This window comes from Esox lucius, chromosome 19 (genome assembly GCF_011004845.1).
Source record: "Esox lucius isolate fEsoLuc1 chromosome 19, fEsoLuc1.pri, whole genome shotgun sequence".
NCBI classification, from domain to species: domain Eukaryota; kingdom Metazoa; phylum Chordata; class Actinopteri; order Esociformes; family Esocidae; genus Esox; species Esox lucius.
Genome location: NC_047587.1, coordinates 13,817,087 through 13,836,049, shown reverse-complemented (window position 1 = coordinate 13,836,049; position 18,963 = coordinate 13,817,087). Strand labels below are relative to the sequence as shown.

The 18,963-nt window shown below is 43.4% G+C and overlaps 1 protein-coding gene across 11 annotated transcripts in view; it reads left to right on the top strand.

Moving 5' to 3' along the window:
• LOC105028896 (pleckstrin homology domain-containing family A member 5) overlaps window positions 1-18,963 on the top strand; it is a 140,545-nt gene that overhangs the window by 85,435 nt on the left and 36,147 nt on the right. For 8 of the 11 annotated variants that reach the window (XM_034288077.1, XM_020040346.3, XM_034288086.1 and 5 more), the window contains 5 exons: window positions 3,352-3,435; window positions 5,450-5,488; window positions 11,805-11,928; window positions 12,368-12,475; window positions 16,908-16,980. In XM_034288077.1, the coding sequence (XP_034143968.1) occupies window positions 3,352-3,435; window positions 5,450-5,488; window positions 11,805-11,928; window positions 12,368-12,475; window positions 16,908-16,980 (428 nt within the window). The remainder of the gene's footprint in view (window positions 1-3,351; window positions 3,436-5,449; window positions 5,489-11,804; window positions 11,929-12,367; window positions 12,476-16,907; window positions 16,981-18,963) is intronic. The other 3 variants (XM_034288079.1, XM_034288085.1, XM_034288083.1) reach the window with 1 other exon arrangement.

The window sequence follows — 18,963 nt, the reverse complement described above, 5'->3', positions numbered from 1 at the left end:
CTATATGTTGATGGTCTAATATTATGGTCTATATGTTGTTGGTCTAATATTATGGTCTATATGTTGTTGGTCTAATATTATGCACTCTGTTGTTGATCTAATATTATGGTCTATATGATGTTGGTCTAATATTATGGTCTATATGTTGTTGTTCTAATATTATGGTCTATATGTTTTTGGTCTAATATTATGGACTCCTAGCCCTCCAGAGTGACAGTTAGAGCCTGTTCTACTGTTCGGCCCTCTGGGCCTCTGAATCAGCCTGGGTTACTTTGTGTAATGGCCTATGATTGATTGTTGACGACTACTCCTCTCCCTGCCTGTGCTCCTCTTTGCGTAGTGATCTTTGTCCTTTGCGGTGCCCCTCGTCTGCCCGCACTTTCTCCCTCCTGTGTCATGACGGTGCTCCAGTCGTATGGACGACACTAGACTGCCAACAAATTAGAGTTTCCAGAGCGGACATCCCTGTTAGAGTTAATAGCCTGATGTTTGAGCAGTTGTTTTTCTGTGTGGACTGCTTTGTGTGAAGTGGTGAGCTGTAATTGGTCTCTGGGTCGCAGTAGGATGGAGCCTGTGTCCCGTGTGATCAGGGCACGACTCGATGACTGGAGGCGGCAGGGCAGAGGCAGCTGGAGCCTTGAGACTGAGACCAGACGTAGTCGCTCAGACACACACACACACCCATAGTGTTGAGTGCAAAACAGTGGCAGATACGTTTCAGCATACACAGGAGGATGAATACTGCGTGCTAGCTGCTGATGACTGACGTTGCTTGGCCGTCCCAGTGCTCCAGTTACTGCAGTGACCTAGAGTGTGGCTTCGTGCGTGGCTGTAGAAAGACGGCGATAAAGATGTTAAAGTTCACCACTACACAGTGCTCAAGGTCTGTACTTTGCTTGGTTTTGCTGCATGTGTCCTTTCCTGCTGTCAGAAACAGGCTGTCCCTGAGGGAGATGGAGACTTTCTTTCAGGGCACATCTGACTGTTTTGTTTTCTCCTGTCATATTTGTGCTTCTGGAGGACAGATGTCTTGTTAGTGCTTGGATTCGTTGTGTTGCCCATGTCTGTTTCCGTAGGTCCTCTGAAAGGCAAGCAGTAGAACAGAGCCTCCTAGAGAAATAAGTGGTCTTGTCTGGAAGGATTGATCCAGCCTGGATGTTTTATGTTCAGCCAGTTGAGGTTTAATGCGGCTTGTTGGTTTTTTGTTGGGATGTGTGTCATCATTAATGTGTGTGTGTGTGTGTGTCTATGTGTGCGTGTTTTTGTGTAGGCTCCAAAATGACACATGGTTTGCTGGGAGGTGGAGTTTCCACCCCAATGATGCATTCCCTGAGCAGCATGGCTTGGTGTCATCTACAGGGTTCTACCCTGACCGTTTTTACAAGGCGCACATGTGCTCCTAAGTTGAAAAATGCAGGCGCACGCAAATTCATTTTGGAGCGCGATTCAATTGTTGAGGTAGAATTTTAAGTGTTCTAGTGCTGACAACCACAACAGTTATGTACAAAAATATAAAGCTGAATACATAAATGTCTATTGCAGGGATATCCAACTTTTTCCGTTATCTGTGTTTTTTGCCTCCAATTAGGCATATTCTTCTTTCCCCTCCCATTATCTGTACACCATTATGTTTTCTGTCAATATATCCTTTTTTATGACTGAAATCAACAAATATTAAGACTACTCACTGAGAAAAGAACTTAATGGCAGACCATTTCACTGAATCAATCATGTAAGAACAAAAAAAATAAAAAATTTATATTAGGTATCTGTTGTTTTCTATGTGCTTTTTGGCAACAGAGGAATGTGTGGTCTTTAATAAATGTAGACTATGGCTGCCACCATTTTTATGAAAATAACAAATAGATCCAATGATGTGTTTTAACTGGGTTAATGATGTAATGGGTACAATTAATGCGCTCCGTTAACATTCTGGGATTGAGCACAGACAAGCTCAGAACCTCCTCTCAGCTGATGAACAAGCGCACCCAACACAGACAGAGCAGGTGACATGCAGGGAAATGCAACAGGAGATTTTGTGGTGGAACATGTGAAAACTGCATTTACTTCGGAATGGTTCCCAGAGCTACATTAAATGACGCTCTCTCAGCTAGAACTGTGTCAGTGAAACCTGCTCACCCTGAGCGGATGAGAGCTTCATTTCCATGGCTTGGGCATCGTTTCAGTTGCGCAGGGTAGTGTGCAACAACATCTTAGCTGTAGCTTTCAGAGTTGAAATCGGCACTCGCATACAAGCGACTACATTAGTTATATATGCCAGTGAAATAGTAGCACAGTAAAACCCTGATCTGATCCGCATGCAGTCTTTCTACAGGCAATGTTCTGAATCACATGCTCTCCCTTTACCATGTGCTGAACTGCAGGGCTCAGTTGGTAAAAAGTGGTGCTTGTCAGGTTCATGGGTCTTTTTCCCAAGCCCACACATACATACAATGTATAGACTTGAGTTTGCTTTGGATATTTGGCAGAAATGCCATTCTGAGCACTTAAGATATAAAAAAACTAAAATCAGTGACTTGTTATATTGTCATTATGCAGTACCAAAAACACCTATGTCATTAGATCAGTGCGGGGGGTTGTTTATTTTATTTTTCATTTGTATTATATTCAAATGTTATGTATTGAACTCATTTCCTCAGTTAAGGGTTCAAGCAGGCCTAACTTTTGAACGTTTTCACGTTTGGTGTTTTCACTGATGTGTCTGGCTCTTTGAAGGCTATCCTGTGTCTTCAGCTTGTGTCACGTTGTGGGGATTAAGGGAGTGAAGAATAGGGATTTCACGGTCCCTGGCAGCCTATTCATCCACCGCTCGGGACTCCTCGGAGGGATGACAGGGATGACAGAGAGGGGGATGACAGGAGGGATAGAAGGAGGGATGACAGGAGGTATAGAGAGAGAAATAGAGAAGGAATAGAGAGAGAAATGACCCGAGAGAGAGATGAATGAAAGGGGAAATAGAGGATTGACAGGAGAGATAGAGAGGAAAGACAGGAGAGATAGAGAGGAATGACAGGAGAGATAGAGAGGAATGACAGGAGAGATAGAGAGGAATGACAGGAGAGATAGAGAGGAATGACAGGAGAGATAGAGAGGAATGACAGGAGAGATAGAGAGGAATGACAGGAGAGATAGAGAGGAATGACAGGAGAGATAGAGAGGAATGACAGGAGAGATAGAGAGGAATGACAGGAGAGATAGAGAGGAATGACAGGAGAGATAGAGAGGAAAGTCAGGAGAGATCGAGAATGAGATACCATCTAGACATATTGGTATTGACACACAGTGGCCATGCCGTTGTAACATCCCCTCTCTCTCTTTCTCTCAATCCAGCCACAATGAGCGGAAGGTGACCTGTAAGCATCCTGTCTCAGGCTGTCCCTCACAAGACAACTGCATCTTTGTCGTCAACGAACAGTAAGTCTCTTTATTTCATTGGGAACACCACTGGACAGCATATCTGAGCTGTGCAGTCATGTTAGCTCCCAGAGAGCCAAAGCCATTCTGTTTTCATTAATCGTGGAATCCAGTGAGTTGAATGTTCCTTCTGTTTTTCTCCTTAATGTCCAATAATTAATACAACAGAACCATTCCACACATAAATGACCCTCTTCTGATATTTCAAGGGTGTCACTTGTTAGTAATAGGTGGAGCCTGTATATACATTTTCTTGATGTTTTCTTCCCAGAGTGCTGTGTCAGCGCATTGATGGCTGTACTTACAAAACATGTTTATAGATTATTTTCTAAATAGAAAAGCCCTTGTGGTCCAGAAGGCATCTGACAGTCTGCTGACTCCTGCAGCGTACATTTTTCCCACGAGTCCTGCTCTTTCCTTTTTCCACCATCCATCTCCGCCGGCCTCTTACCATGTAATCATTCAGCACAACCTGTGACAGTACACAGAGACAACAATTCTCCTGTTAACCTGTCCTTGTCATAATCTGTGTCTCAGCATAACCAGTCACCTCAACCTTCCAGTTTCACAGGAGAGGAACTCTTCTGGCTTGTTTTCTATGTCCAGCTATACAGTATGTGGCAGCAGTTAGGCCGGGCTGATGTACCAGAGAGATAGATGGAGGAGGATGGTAGAGGACTATCTCAATGAGACTCTGTACACCCCTGGACACGAAGCATCACCCTGACTCTTTAGTTCCTGGGCCTGTACACTGTTCAGGACATCAGGGCTCAGCAGCTACAGCACCTGACCAATAGCCGAAAGGGCTGATGATTCAAATTCCCAAGCAGGCAAGGGGAAGATTTGTAATTATGTCCTTGAGCAAGACATCTAAGACCAATTGCTCCTGGTTAATCTTCCATATTCATTGTGGTTGTCAGGGATTGCCAATGGCTTTGAACTCCATTTCCCTGAATTTTTTATCATTTTAAATATTGCCTGAACCCATCTAATCGCCCCATTTATTGCATACAGTGCCTTCCCTGTCAAGATGGGCTCAGCAGATCCCCTTGATAGACGGCCTCCCAGAGCATGTTCATGACACAGTCCATGGGGAAACACCCGCCATCCCACATATCTGATCTCTTCCAACACCAGCTCATTCAGTTTAGTAACCTTTCAAGTTCCTGAGCAGAGGGCTGATGAACACTAGAGTGTGTTCACATTGACATGTGAAACGTCTCCTTTTACCTTGACTGAAACTCCAGTGCTGTGACACATCCCACATCTCAAAGATCGCTCATACTCAAGTTTCAGTCTCTGCTACGAAACTCATTTATTTCCTCAAGGTCAAGTTTAAATTATATAAATGTGGTGATAAAGATGAAAAAAATTGTTAATCCAGCTGAAACAAAAGAGTTGGAATATGTGAGGAATATGTTTTAAGTGTTTTGCTGTGACGAATACCTGGAATACATACATACACCCAAACACCTACCTACACAAATAAATCCTCTCAAATCCTCAGTCGAGTGGGTTTCACTGTCAGAGATTCCCCGGTTGACACCAAGCTTAGCCCAGCCCAAGAAATGTAAATCTCAACGTTCTGCTGCCACTTGGTTACAGTCCTCCTGTTTTCTTTCGACCCAGTTACACGCCTCTCATTCTCTTTCACTCAGATACATGCCGAACAGGGCGGCGCCTGGACGCTCTGAAAATCTGTCATTTTTTAAGGTCAATTCAAACATTTTAGTCAGGTGTCAAACACTAGGGGCATGGCCTAACCAAGCCTACGGCATGGAATTACAACAGCGTGTCTGGCATCTCATGATTACCTTACTGACACGCTGGGCAGTCTATGAAACATAATGGGATCATCCTGGCATTCTGTGGCTACGATTGGTGGTTGCAAATGATGAAATAAGTGCCACAAGCTGAAAAGACGCAAATATGATTCCTGTATCATAGCCTTGTCTCACTTGCAGTTTTGTTTTTAAGTGCTCTGTTCATGCATTTCTTCCCTTCTGTTTTGTAGATTGAATTGTGGGAAATTGGTTCACCCAATGTTTAGCAGGTAATATAATACTAGCTTTTAATGGATGCATTTATGTTACTCAAGAGTTGACATTTAATTTGAGCACTTTAAATCACTGTTCTGTTTTGTTTTATACTAACAGAGACTGTCAGTGTTTTTCCTGTCGTCCTGTTCTGTATTTGCATTGAAAAGTTCTGCAAGTCCTGTTCAGTTTGTTTGTTCTGGTGTGGACTCTGGACATTGTACAGCCCACTGTTATACCGAATGATTAACTAAAGAAAGTAAATTCATTAAAGTCCTACGTCATCTGCATTATTATGAATCAGAAGTGTATGTTTTAGTAAATGTACATACAGTTCCTGTTTCTCTCAACCTTCATACCACAAACTCTCAATACTCAAGATTCAATCTCAGCTAACATCTACTTTTCTAACCAATGTTGAATTTCACCAAAGCATGAGACCTGCACTGCTGCATGGTGGGACAGTCTTAATCGGTTTGAGGTTCCGCATCAGCTTGAGAAGTCTAAGAAAAAAGCGACACATTTAGTATATGAGCGAAGTATTTCACATACGTCTGGGCTAGCGGTTGAAATGCATGAACGTGTTAACACTTACAGAATGTTTTGTGAGCATGAATGTGTTAACACTAACAGAATGTTTTGTGTTTAACGCTCTTTCCAATCTGGAAATACCACAGACTGCACAGGTAAGACTTAGTCCTGGTTCGGTCCTCTGCTTCATGAGCAAACTGTGCCTAACCACCACAATATTAACCTATGTCATTGTGGTGGCGTATTGGTGTGCACGTACCCAGATACCTCTGCTTGCCCTGGGAATGTGCCTAGGATCAAGTCATTTGATCTGGGGCCAAACTGATCCCAGATCAAGACAACCTTAGTGAATAATGGACTCTGGTCTCGTTGTCATATTTCTGTGAAGATGATCAGCTTGAAGGAGGGTGATGTTTCCCCAAAACAACGGACACTTGAGCTATGCTGCCCTCTTGCCCTTCTCACAGTATCCACCCTTTTATGGTGAAATGCTGCACTGGTCGTTTTTAACGGTGTCCTCAGCCAGTCCATTCAGTTGATCTGTCACCAAATGTGCTCCACTGGCAGGATAATCCCTCCACACACACGTGTCCACCAACACGGCACCAAGGGGTCAAGAGAGGTGGGTATCCGTCCATCCGGGCCAGTCCTTTCGGGCAGAATTAATACAGGGGCTTTGTTCTAGCGGCGTGTGAGCACACCCATAATCCTGCCTCAGCCCCGTGCGTAGGCAACCAGAGACCACATCTGGACTTCAAAGTTAAAACAACATATACACTATCTCACAGAAGTGAGTACACCCCTCACATTTTTGTAATATTTGATTATATCTTATCATATGACAACACTGAAGAAATGCTACAACTTTGCTCCAATGTAATGTAGTGAGTGTACAGCTTGTATAACAGTGTAAATTTGCTGTCCCCTCAAAATAACTCAACACACAAACCGCTGGCAACAAATGTGAGTAAAAGTGAGTAAAAGTGAAAATGTCCAAATTGGGCCCAAAGTGTCAATATTTTGTGTGGCCACCATTGTTTTCCAGCACTGCCTTAACCCTCTTGGGCATGGAGTTCACCAGAGCTTCACAGGTTGCCACTGGAATCCTTTTCCACTCCTCCATGACGACATCACGGAGCTGGTGGATGTTAGAGACCTTCCGTTTGATGATGCCTACTTAAACCAACTGGCTGTAACAGCTTTTACACACTCTGTAACACTGACATTAAAATGATGCATTGCTCCTCTATGCTGCCCTGTGTAATCGGTTCTGGGAGACCCGGTGGGCGGGGCTTACAGTAGGTGGGGCTTGTGATGGTTGAGGCTTGCACTGGGTGGGGCTTACATTGGGTGTGGTTTTACAGTACACGGTCATCCTATACTGGTTCAATTCCAACATGGTGCCACGACAGTAGGAGTGTGGGTTTGGTTCTCGGCTTGTTTACAACCAAATGTATTTTAGGACTAGTGTGGAATGTTCTGCCGACCCACAGAAGAAAGACATAATGGAAAAGATGGAAAGAGACCCAAAACAAAATGGAAAAGGAGGGTGTCAATGTGACTGAGCCTGCCATTAAGACTGTTCTGACAAGGGAGATGTGCTCCAGACAAAGCAAGAGCATTGGAGATGATTGAAAGACATTTAAGCAATGCTTGAAGTAATCTTACTGTGAAGTTTATCGTGTACATCCTGACACTTTAGTGAGAATCTGATCCTGCCAACCAGAGTAGATGACTGCATGGCACTAGGTGGTTTTGATCTGAACCATCTGGAAGACCTGAGCACTGTACTACGACGGGAGTTCAACCTACTCCGATTTATCTCTGGGTTATCAAGGAAAGTCAGGGTTGACATACCTAAAGTGGTGTTAAACAGTACTACAACGATGATTCAGATGTTTGTTAGTTGACTCTGTGTTAACTTACTGGAGTTTGTGTGCGTTCGCCTGAAAGGGGCATGTTCGGCAACACAAGCCTAGTTTCTGCACAGTGGCTCATGCTCTGTGGTCTTTTCCGGAAGAAGGCACGTTTATATAGAAAGGATATGAGTAGTTTAAAGAAAGGTTAACGGTGAAATCTAACACTGTGGGGGCCAACAATGACAGGGAGTCTTGTTGGCAGTGTATTGCCGACAGTATATTCATGAGAGCTGTGTTCTGTCATATGTTCTCTATTTTGGCTTACAGACTTTTTGGCTTCTTTTATTTGTAGTATGATTGAGATATAAGGACAAGTAAAATAGTGTATCCAAATATGTGAAAACAATTAAGATAATTCAGTTATGGCCTACACATGGGCTACATCTATGTAATTGACCCATTACTCACGGTTAATTATTTAATATCTACTCCATAAAGCACCTAGGTTGTAGGGCTACCTGTATGAATTTAATTATCAAATACGTGAACATTAATGCTGTGAAATGACTTCCTATTCACACAGGCCTAACCCCCCTCATGTTCTCCCAGGGTCGCTCTAATTGGTATATGCGTACGGTCAACCACACCAATCACCCTTTGGATTTCTGTGGGAAAAAAATAGTTCTGTAGCCCCAGACTATGCATATTAAAAATAGATCAAGTCTTTTTTGCTAATTACTTGTGATCGCATTAAAAGCATATTTGATCTGTAGAACACTTAAATGGCCTGGGAACACAACAAATGCATCAAGCAGTTTATTGAGAGCAAGTACCACCTTGTGAACTGCGTGGCATGGCCTACAGTATTCTTGCTCAAATGTTCAGCATCACCGATGGAATACATTAAATGTCCACTGGCAAAATATCTCAAAGCACAACACACTGTTCAACATGAGCGCATTACTCAGGCGAGTGGCATTGGAGACGTCTGGCCCTAGAATCAGGCGAATATACGGAATTCGGTCAGATGAGGATCGATATCTTTATTAGTGAATATAATCAGGGTAAACTAGAGTTTCACGGCCTCTAAACGCCCTCCCCCTGCGGAGTAGGCCTCTCACAGTCCGTGAGACAATGTCCATTAGGTCTTCCAAAACGTGCCTGCCTGTTTGTGGGCGGAAAGGCGGTGCTTTTGTTGGGTAACTTCGAGTTAACCATGAAGATAACCTGCTCGGAGCTGTGTAAAGGTGCAGCGTACCTCGGGCCAAACGTACTCACCTTTCGTATTAAGGGGTACTCGGGAAGTTACACCCAACGTCACTGAGTTACTCCTGAAGTTACCTAGCCTCCTAGTATACTCCTCTGGTGTGTTGAATTTGTCGATCTCTGGACCCATGGGTTACTTCATTGGGTCAGGTGTGGTGCCTGTTTGGGACATAATTCTGCCGTTGCTGAGTTACTCCAGGAACAGGCTTGCCTCATCTTGTGGGAGAGGTGTCGTGACAGGGGAAGACGTTTCATCCCCCACAAGAAAGCAGCTTTGGAGATCTCTGAAAAAAAACAAAGCATGACTTGTTTGCTGAAAAACAATAAACAATACTTTGTTGACATACTGAGTAAGCCGAAGTGAATGCTTTTTTTTTTTCTATTTTTCAAAAGATCTGGAAAAAGACCAAAACAAGACTGGGAAGGATTATGATGTTGCCTATGTCATATTCTGTGTTGACATCCGTAGCAGAGCTTTGTGACAGAAGAGAGATGGAATTAATTTGTGGTCTGTATAAAAATTCACATAGTTACCCAGCAGCCAGATAAGGTCATGTGGTGACAGCTGAGTAGTAGATGACTCCAACCTTTTCGGGCTTTATACTTGGAAATAATAATGTAAAGAATTTAAGTGGGCACATGTTTCTCTCCCCTGCAACTTTTCCTTATGGCCTTAGTGTCCCAGAGAATATGTTGCTTGTTGTTTTGTGCCTGTGTATCTGATGAAATAGTAGTTAACAAGCCACTTTGAAAGGAGACATTAAAAACCCATACAATAAAAATGATAAATGTATCTGTTTAACATTCTCAGATATTTTGTTGTATTTTCCCAGGTGATTTATGTTCACTCATAAATTAAATCATTAAGTTGGATGTTCTGAGTCCTTGTAATTTATTAAATCAAATCAGAAAAATATATTTAAAAAAATTAAGAAAATAGTTTGAGACTAGCAAAAGAGGATTGTGGCAGCCTTTGTTCAGTCTGTCGTCTACTGCTGCTGCTGTTTAATATAGTCACAAATTTGCTAACTCATTACACACTTCTGTCAAGTAAGCCTACTTAGCAGTTCTAAGGATTTGGGGAAAGTTCAGTGTGTTCCTGTCAACTCGCGAGGGGCTGTTATCAGTGTTCAGTAACTGAGTGATTCAACGCTCCACACAGACAGAGGAACATGCTGACAATGAACTGGCAGATATTTAGTTGACTTGGGCTTCTCAAACCAACAATGGACGATGGGCAACTGGCTAAATAGGCTGTCAAACAGAGCTGTGCCGCTGCGTCACATTTAATGGAGAAGGCACATTTCCCCCCAGTGCACTTTGTCACACACTCGCTGACACGCTATTGATTACTCCTTTCAACTGGGATTTAGCTGTGTGTGTCCCAGATTACACAATATTCCCTAAAAGGTGCACTACTTTGACCAGGGTCTTTAAGGTTGTGAATTGTACACTACATTGCTATGTAGATAATCAGTAGGCCATATTTGCCTATGGGCTCATGTCAAAAGAAGTGCACTTTCTCGGAAATGGAATACAATTTGGGCCAAATCCATAGTTGGGCTGTGTGGGAGTGACTGAGTGGTTGAAACACCTCCAGAGGCCTTGATGTTCTGAGAACTTGAGTGGCTCAAGAGTCTTGCTGTTTGTCACTCTGACACAGACAGATATTAGGAGAGGAAAGAACAGTGCTTGAGAGAATGGAGGGAGGGAGGGAGGGAGGGAGGGAGGGAGGGAGGGAGGGAGGGAGGGAGGGAGGGAGGGAGGGAGGGAGAGGTTGGATATAGCGCAGCATTTATGTCTGCTCTACATCTCCACTTCAGGAATGTGTCTCCTCAGAAAATGGCAGCAATCATGACTCTGTTGGATCTGTGTGGTTTCCTCAAACATCCTACCTAAACCAGACCTGGGGTGTGTGTTCAGCCTCAGGTACTGCTGCACTGACTCTTAACACAGTTTCAGGTCTCTGTCCAGCCTCAGGTTTCCCAGTAAAGAAAGGTAAATGTCCGACCCTGGACGTTGTTCTTCCCTGTGGTTACGTGTTTCTAAATTGTGTACTACTTTGACCAGGGCCCATGTAGGGTAGTGCACTTTTGAATGTCCCCTCATAGTTGACTTCCCTGTAGAACACAACATGAACGTAGGGAAAGACGGATGATGTCTGCAGGACAAAAACCTTGTTGGTATTTCAGCACAGTGTGTTCCACCTGCCTGTAGGTTACACACCGAAACGGGGAATCCTTTTCCTTTGAAACATATTTTCTTTATAGAAGGCTTTCAGCAAGACACTTTTCAGACAAATGTACTGAGAGTGTAGCATGTCTGTGGTCCATCTAGATCTTTCCCAGTCTGGTCGTCTGCACAGCTTTAGTCCTCTGCTCTAATAAGGCCTCAACATAGCCTCATGAATCAAACCAATTACTCTGTCCTTGTCGGTATGTGGACAGTACCTCGTATGTCTGTCTCTTGCACAACTTTAAATGGGCTGCAGAAGTTTGGCCGAAGCAAATTGACCTCCAGCCATTACGGCCGCTGTGATGTAGGCCAGGGACGATTGACTCGGAGAGGCTTCCGGAAGGACCTGTGTGTGGTGAATGTGCCACGAATCATGTAGGATAAACAACCACGTCAGCTCCTCTCTGTTCTAATTTTTTCCTTTTTCTTTCCTGTTGTGTAGGAACGCCCCCAAAGCGCCGGTGAATGAGAAGAAGGAACGTCCGATGAGCACCATGAGTAGTGATCCCTCTAACTACACAGGGGGCTCGGACTACACCACACAGCCCAGTAGCCCTGGAGCCAGGGTGAGGGTCCATTACACCACACAGCCCAGTAGCCCTGGAGCCAGGGTGAGGGTCCATTACACCACACAGCCCAGTAGCCCTGGAGCCAGGGTGAGGGTCCATTACACCACACAGCCCAGTAGCCCTGGAGCCAGGGTGAGGGTCCATTACACCACACAGCCCAGTAGCCCTGGAGCCAGGGTGAGGGACTGTTACACCACACAGCCCAGTAGCCCTGGAGCCAGGGTGAGGGTCCATTACACCACACAGCCCAGTAGCCCTGGAGCCAGGGTGAGGGTCCATTACACCACACAGCCCAGTAGCCCTGGAGTCAGGGTGAGGTACTGTTACATCACACACAGAGAGACAGGCTTTGGCAAAACACAACCTCTTTAATAGCGTGCGGTTTATTTAAACATTGTGTTCATTTGTTTTTTCACATGGTTTTTCTTGTTTTCAGCCCTCTAGATCCTCCTCCAAAAAAGTTCATAACTTTGGTAAGAGATCAAACTCAATCAGAAGGAACCCCAATGCACTGGTCATCAAGAGTAATTGGCTTTATAAACAGGTAAGTGTGTCTGTGGCTTTATAAACAGGTGTGATTGTGTGTGCTGTGACATTTGAATCTGGTGTGATTGTGTATGTGTTGTGGCTTTATAAACAGATATTATTCTGTGTGTGTTGTTGAATTATAAACTGGTGTGATTGTGTGTGTGTGTGACGTGGCTTTATAAACAGATGCGATTGTGTGTGTGTTCGGGAATTATAAACCTGTGTAATTGAGACTGTGTGTGACGTGGCTTTATAAACAGATGTGATTGTGTGTGTTTTTTGGGGAATTACAAACTGGTGTGATTGTGTGTGTGTGTGACATGGCTTTATAAACAGATGTGATTGTGTGTGTGTTGGGGAATTATAAACCTGTGTCATTGGGATTGTGTGTGACGTAGCTTTATAAACAGATGTGATTGTGTGTGTGTTGGGGAATTATAAACCTGTGTGATGGGTGTGTTTTGGGGATTTATTATCTTTTGAGATTGTGTGTTTAGGTGTGTGTTGTAACTTTATAATCAGGTGTGATTGTTTTGTTTTTGTGTATTTTAGAAAGTTGTATTCTTTACCTGATATCCACTGATATGATAAGAATGATACAAATGAAATGTTAATAAACATTAAGGGAGGAGGGGAGGATTTTTCTGGACAGGACAACACTTCTCTATATAATATACCCCAATGGTGCATGATGACAAATATACCACTCTGAACACAGTCAAAATGACATGTTTTGTTATGCCCATGGTATGCACACTCATATTTCCCCGGGTGGTTTAAATCCTGAATGCTAATTTGCTGAAAGCCATGGTATATGAGACTGTAATCCATGGCTATGACATCACATCACACCTTACTGCTCTAAACGCGTTAATACAAGCACAATAAGGCGCCCCGGAGGTTTTTGATATATTGCCAGTATACCATGGCTAAGAGCTGTTCTTATATTGACCATATGCCACACCCCCCTCATGCTTTATTGCTTACATTTACCATAGCCAATCAGCATTCAGGGCTCACCTGTTTATATTGACATACTTTGAATACCTTTTAGCAGACATTTTGATGTGACTTAGTCATGCACTCATACATTTTACGTATGGGTTGTCCCGGGAATCCAACCCACTGTAAGAAGTACAGTGTTTTACTGACTAAGTCATGCAGGAATACAGTGTATTCTCCAAGTCTATCCCCCTCCTTTGTATGCGTTCTGCTTCTCCCTCTGCTGTCAGTTTGCTCAGCAGTCTTTAGAGCAGGCATCAGAATTGAAGCTTTCCCTGGTGTTAAAAGATCTTAGGAAGGCTTTTGGTCCAGCAGCCTCCAGCCTTCTCTTTTCCTTGGCTGTGAGTGTGTGGCCCAGTCAAAAAAGCAGTACAAGTAGTAATTAAAAAGCAGTTTCATTGATCTCGGTTTCCTGGCTACATACATATAGAAGTGCTGATCTAAGATCAGTTTGGGCTCTTTGATGATGAAGATGATGGATAAGAAAACGGCCTCACACTGGAACAGCATTGTGAATGTGAATGAGGGCCCTGGGGGTAAAGAGGGGTCCTGCTTGTCCATGTTCACTCAGGCACAAAGTAGGAATGCCTCATTTAGTTGTCGGAATCACCAGAAACAAGCTCTTCTCACACGCATACATACCACTGCCATTGTGTGTGTGTGTGTGTGTGTGTGTGTGTGTGTGTGTGTGGTATAACAAAAAAGCTAATCACATTACAGGGGGAAGCCAGGGGGAGTTGCTAACTTGTTGCAGGAAGCAGAGTTTTTCTGACAAGCTCTTAAAACACCAGCATCCTGGGTGACGCTTCGACTCTTTCTCTGCAGTGTGGCCAGGCTGTTTGAATCCCTTCACTGATGCAATGTTATATGTGGATTTAAAGTAAGCACTCCCGATGTGTTTGCACAGTCATGTGTCCGTGTGTGTGTGTGTTATTTTGAACACACACCGTTTCCTGCTGCAGCACAGCGACGTTGAATTTCCACTCCTCATCTCTTTGCCTTTGCTTCAAACACGGCTGCTTTTGAAGTTCTGAAAAGGGGCTCTAGCACTTCAGCTGATCTAGGCTCAGCCAAACAGACTGTCACACTTTGGTTTTGAAGACATTGTCTGCGTCCCAAATGGTCCTTGTGTACTACTTGAGCCCATATGTCTCAGTTCAAATGAAGAGCCCTCTGTAGTGAATAGGAGCCTACTTTTGATGGAGCTCACTATCTCCTCCCTGCCCAGCCGAGAGCAGAATTACCGGCCCTATTGTGTGTATGTGTGTGTGTGTGTGTGTGTGTGTGTGTGTGTATGATCTGACAAACACGACGGTTTGAGAATAGGAAAGTACCTCATCCGCAAACAAATGAAAAACCAGGCAAGACAGGGAAGGAATGGAATCACAGGGAAACCAGATGTTGCTGGATTTTATTATGGTAACAGTTTTGCATTTCTGCACACATGAACAAGTGTTACAATCTCGCCTGGAACATCCTTCATTCACCTTTTTGTGGTGACACCTTTTTATGGTGCCCTGATCAGGGTTTAAAAGAAATGAAATGTAATATTGCTTTCTTTCTGTAGTGGTGTGGGTGGAATGTTTTTATACTTGTATGCTGTTTATAACACCAAACTGACTACTCAGACCATCAATTCAAGCAGTTTGTAGCTGCACCCACATGCTAAATAAGACTTATTTATATGAAACAATCTAACTGTTCTTCAATCATTTGTTAATTAATGGATTATTGTGTTCTGACCTTCTTTTCCTAAGAAGAAAATTGATAAAACGTATTTTGTTGGAAAAGTGGTGCACAAGGTTTATCGTCACAGACACCTTGATAAATAAATTCTTAGCTTACAGAATGTGGTTGTTGATTCTAGTTCTATAATCCTAGATTAATGAGTTCTTAAAGAATTCTATAAGCTCAGTTTTCCTACAGAGAACAGAATCAAGTCACTGGGTTCCCTTTCCTTCACCTGTGTGCCTCACTGCCATTCCACCCTCTTGTTCTCAACAGCAGCAGTTATTTGAACATGGCATCCATTGATTCCAGGGGCTTCGTCTTGTTTTTGTGTCTTTATTGTAATACAGAGAACTATGGGTCTGGTTTTAGGTTGATTTCCTTGTCATCAAATCTGGAAACTTTGGTCTTTAAGAGTTGAAACAGTTTTCTTTCTATGTGGTTGTTTATTACGCTCACCCTATTTCAGGTTGGAATTGCTTCCTGAAAAATATTCTTTAAGTTCCCCATTAGTTGATGCAGCAGCAGCCACAACTGAAGATCAAAAACGGAATATGAAACACAACATGAATGTAGTATCTGGGTTTAATACTGTAGTCAGGGCAGGGTTTAATAATGTAGTCAAGACTGGGTTTAATAATGTAGTCATGGCTGGGTTTTATAATGTAGTCATGACTGGGTTTAATAATGTAGTTATGGCTGGTATTAATAATGTAGTCAGGGCTCGGTTTAATACTGTAGTCAGGGCTGGGTTTAATACTGTAGTTATGGCTGGTTTTAATAATGTAGTCAGGGCTGGGTTTAATACTGTAGTCAGGGCTGGGTTTAATACTGTAGTTATGGCTGGTTTTAATAATGTAGTCAGGGCTGGGTTTAATACTGTAGTGTTGACTGGGTTTAATATTGTAGTCAGGGCTGGGTTTCATACTGTAGTTATGGCTGGTTTTAATAATATAGTCAGGGCTGGGTTTAATACTGTAGTCAGGGCTGGGTTTAATACTGTAGTCAGGGCTGGGTTTAATACTGTGGTCAGGGCTGTGTTTAATACTGTAGTCATGATGGAGTTTAATACTCTATTCATGACTGGGTTTAATACTGTAGTCATGGCTGGGTTTAATACTGTAGTCATGGCTGGGTTTTTTTTATGTAGTCAAGGGTGGTTTTAATAAAATAGTCAGGACTGGGTTTAGCACTATAGTCATGACTGGGTTTATTACTGTAGTCATGGCTGTGTTTAATACTGTAGTCATGATGGAGTTTAATACTCTATTCATGACTGGGTTTAATACTGTAGTCATGGCTAGGTTTAATACTGTAGTCATGGCTGGGTTTTTTATGTAGTCAAGGGTGGTTTTAATAAAATAGTCAGGACTGGGTTTAGCACTATAGTCATGACTGGGTTTATTACTGTAGTAATGGCTGGGTTTAATACTGTAGTCATGGCTGGGTTTAATACTGTAGTCATGGCTGGGTGAAATGGGTAAAAATGTAAACGCAATGGAAATGATTATGCAAACCAGATCTTCAAATCTATCTAGCGTTTTAATAGCTCTCGTAATGTAAACAAGCCCTTTGATGGCTCTGCTTTTGTTGTTGACATGTCATGTGCTTATCAGAGGGAGAAGATGACATTTCCATCGTCCAGGAGCTGGAGATGAATAACCCTGATTCATGTCCCAACGGCAGCATGGGTCTGATGGTGTGTTTCTGTGTTCCAGGACAGCACAGGGATGAAGCTCTGGAAGAAGAGATGGTTCGTGCTGTCAGAGATGTGCCTGTACTACTACAGAGGTGAGTTATGGCCTTGTCCGTGTAGAAATACCCCAAATGATTGAGATGATTCCTTATTCTACGCGTCAGACATGTTCTTGTCTTAGATGACATATTTATGAAATATCCAAGTGGTTACCTCCACCTGAACTTGTCTCTGAATGGCCACATGTCTTGCATGAACTTTTGGTTTTTGACTGGTTATTGAATGGGTCTACTGGTTTGATATCAAGGTTGATCCTGGGCCAGTTTGAAGCAATATGTTTATATTTGTATTCTTCATAAGCCTGCTGTGACTTCAGTGTGTCTCTAGATAGACCTCACAGGTGTCCGGTTTGGTGATACTGTTGTCCAGCCTCATCTCTGTGACTTCAGTGTGTCTCTGATAGGCCTCACAGGCGTCCGGTTTGGTGATACTGTTGTCCAGCTTCATCTCTGTGACTTCAGTGTGTCTCTGATAGGCCTCACAGGCGTCTGGTTTGGTGATGTTGTTGTCCAGCCTCATCTCTGTGACTTCAGTGTGTCTCTGATAGGCCTCATAGGAGTCCGGTTTGGTGATGTTGTTGTCCAGCCTTGTTTCTCTGATTTCAGTGTGTCTCTGAGCGGCCTCACACGCGTCTGTATTGGTGATGCTGTGATCCAGCCTGGTCTCTGAGTTGGCTGGTTTAGAGCTTCATAACACATTCGCGCATCACACACCTGACAAAAGCAAAAGTCAGAGACGCTTGGATGGTGTCGTAGAGTTCATAACCTCTCTCTTCCTCTCTGCCAAGAGATAAACCCTTCATCCTGCTACCCTCCCCTGTGTCCCTGTATCTTTCTGACCACCATCTGTCTGGCTAACACTGTTTCTTTGTGTCTATGGTGTGTGTCTATGTGTGTGTGTGGGGGGGGGGGGTTGTTTTGCTTGTCTGTGTGAAGTGCAGGTTGTCTGTATGAAGGGTAGCAACACAATCTAACTTCGTCAGGACATTTCACCAGTCACCATTCAACGCTATTTTCAATCTGATATAAAATATTTTGTGTCACAGTAATAATCGGTGCGTTAATTTGCGTTACTGACTCTGCCTCCCAGGGTTGTTGCTCTGATATAAACTACAAAGACATGCAAAGCAGAAGTATCGCTAACATCATCCATCAGGTAACATTAACACGGCTCTACATTGTGACATAACAGTGGATGAGAGACAAATGCAGAGAAGATTAAAGGTGTATTTTAAACAGAGACACAAAACAATGCAGTAGAAATTATTTAATATAACAGTTAAAATCCTCCTAGTTTAAAAGGCTCCAGCGATATGGCAACAGGAGAAGCAGACAGACGTGAGTAATAACACAGACATATCGTCATGGTGATGGAGAGCCCACACAAAGAGAGCAGCTATCTGTCTGGCCACGCGTTGACAGATACCCCAGAGCTGGGCTGAGGGGGCATAACCAGAACCAGCAGCAAACCGATGCTTGATTCACGCTAGGCCCACGCAGTTGTGCTGTGCCAGCGCTGACATCTTCCCACATTGTCCTTTCCAGCCGTGTTCCAGTAACTCTGGTGTGTGTCTAACCAGGCCAACGCAGGACATCTTGGTCTGGCGCGGGTTAGCGGTGTGAGTCACATACTACTGTACTTTGGCTACCTGACCTGGATCATTGATTTACAGACAGATGGTATGAGAGGCTCTTTAACTCCCCAAACAGCTGTGTCAATATTTAATGATTCCAACCATTTGGAGGAAGTCAGAGGTACGCAAGGAGAGAGAGTTCCAGTGTTTAGAAGCCAGCAGAGTACTGGCTGCTCCTGTTCCCATTTGGGAGAGCCTTTATGCGAAAGATGTCAGGGTAGATGGTCGTTTTCATCTTTTCGCTTATCATCCGAAACGGAGTAGAAAACTCTACGGAGAAACGCAAATGGTTTCGTTACAGACCAGTACTAGAAAACTGCTACATCTCATACTCTGCACCCTTTAAACAGATGCAGGTCATATCATGACCCAAAAGGCACCCTAT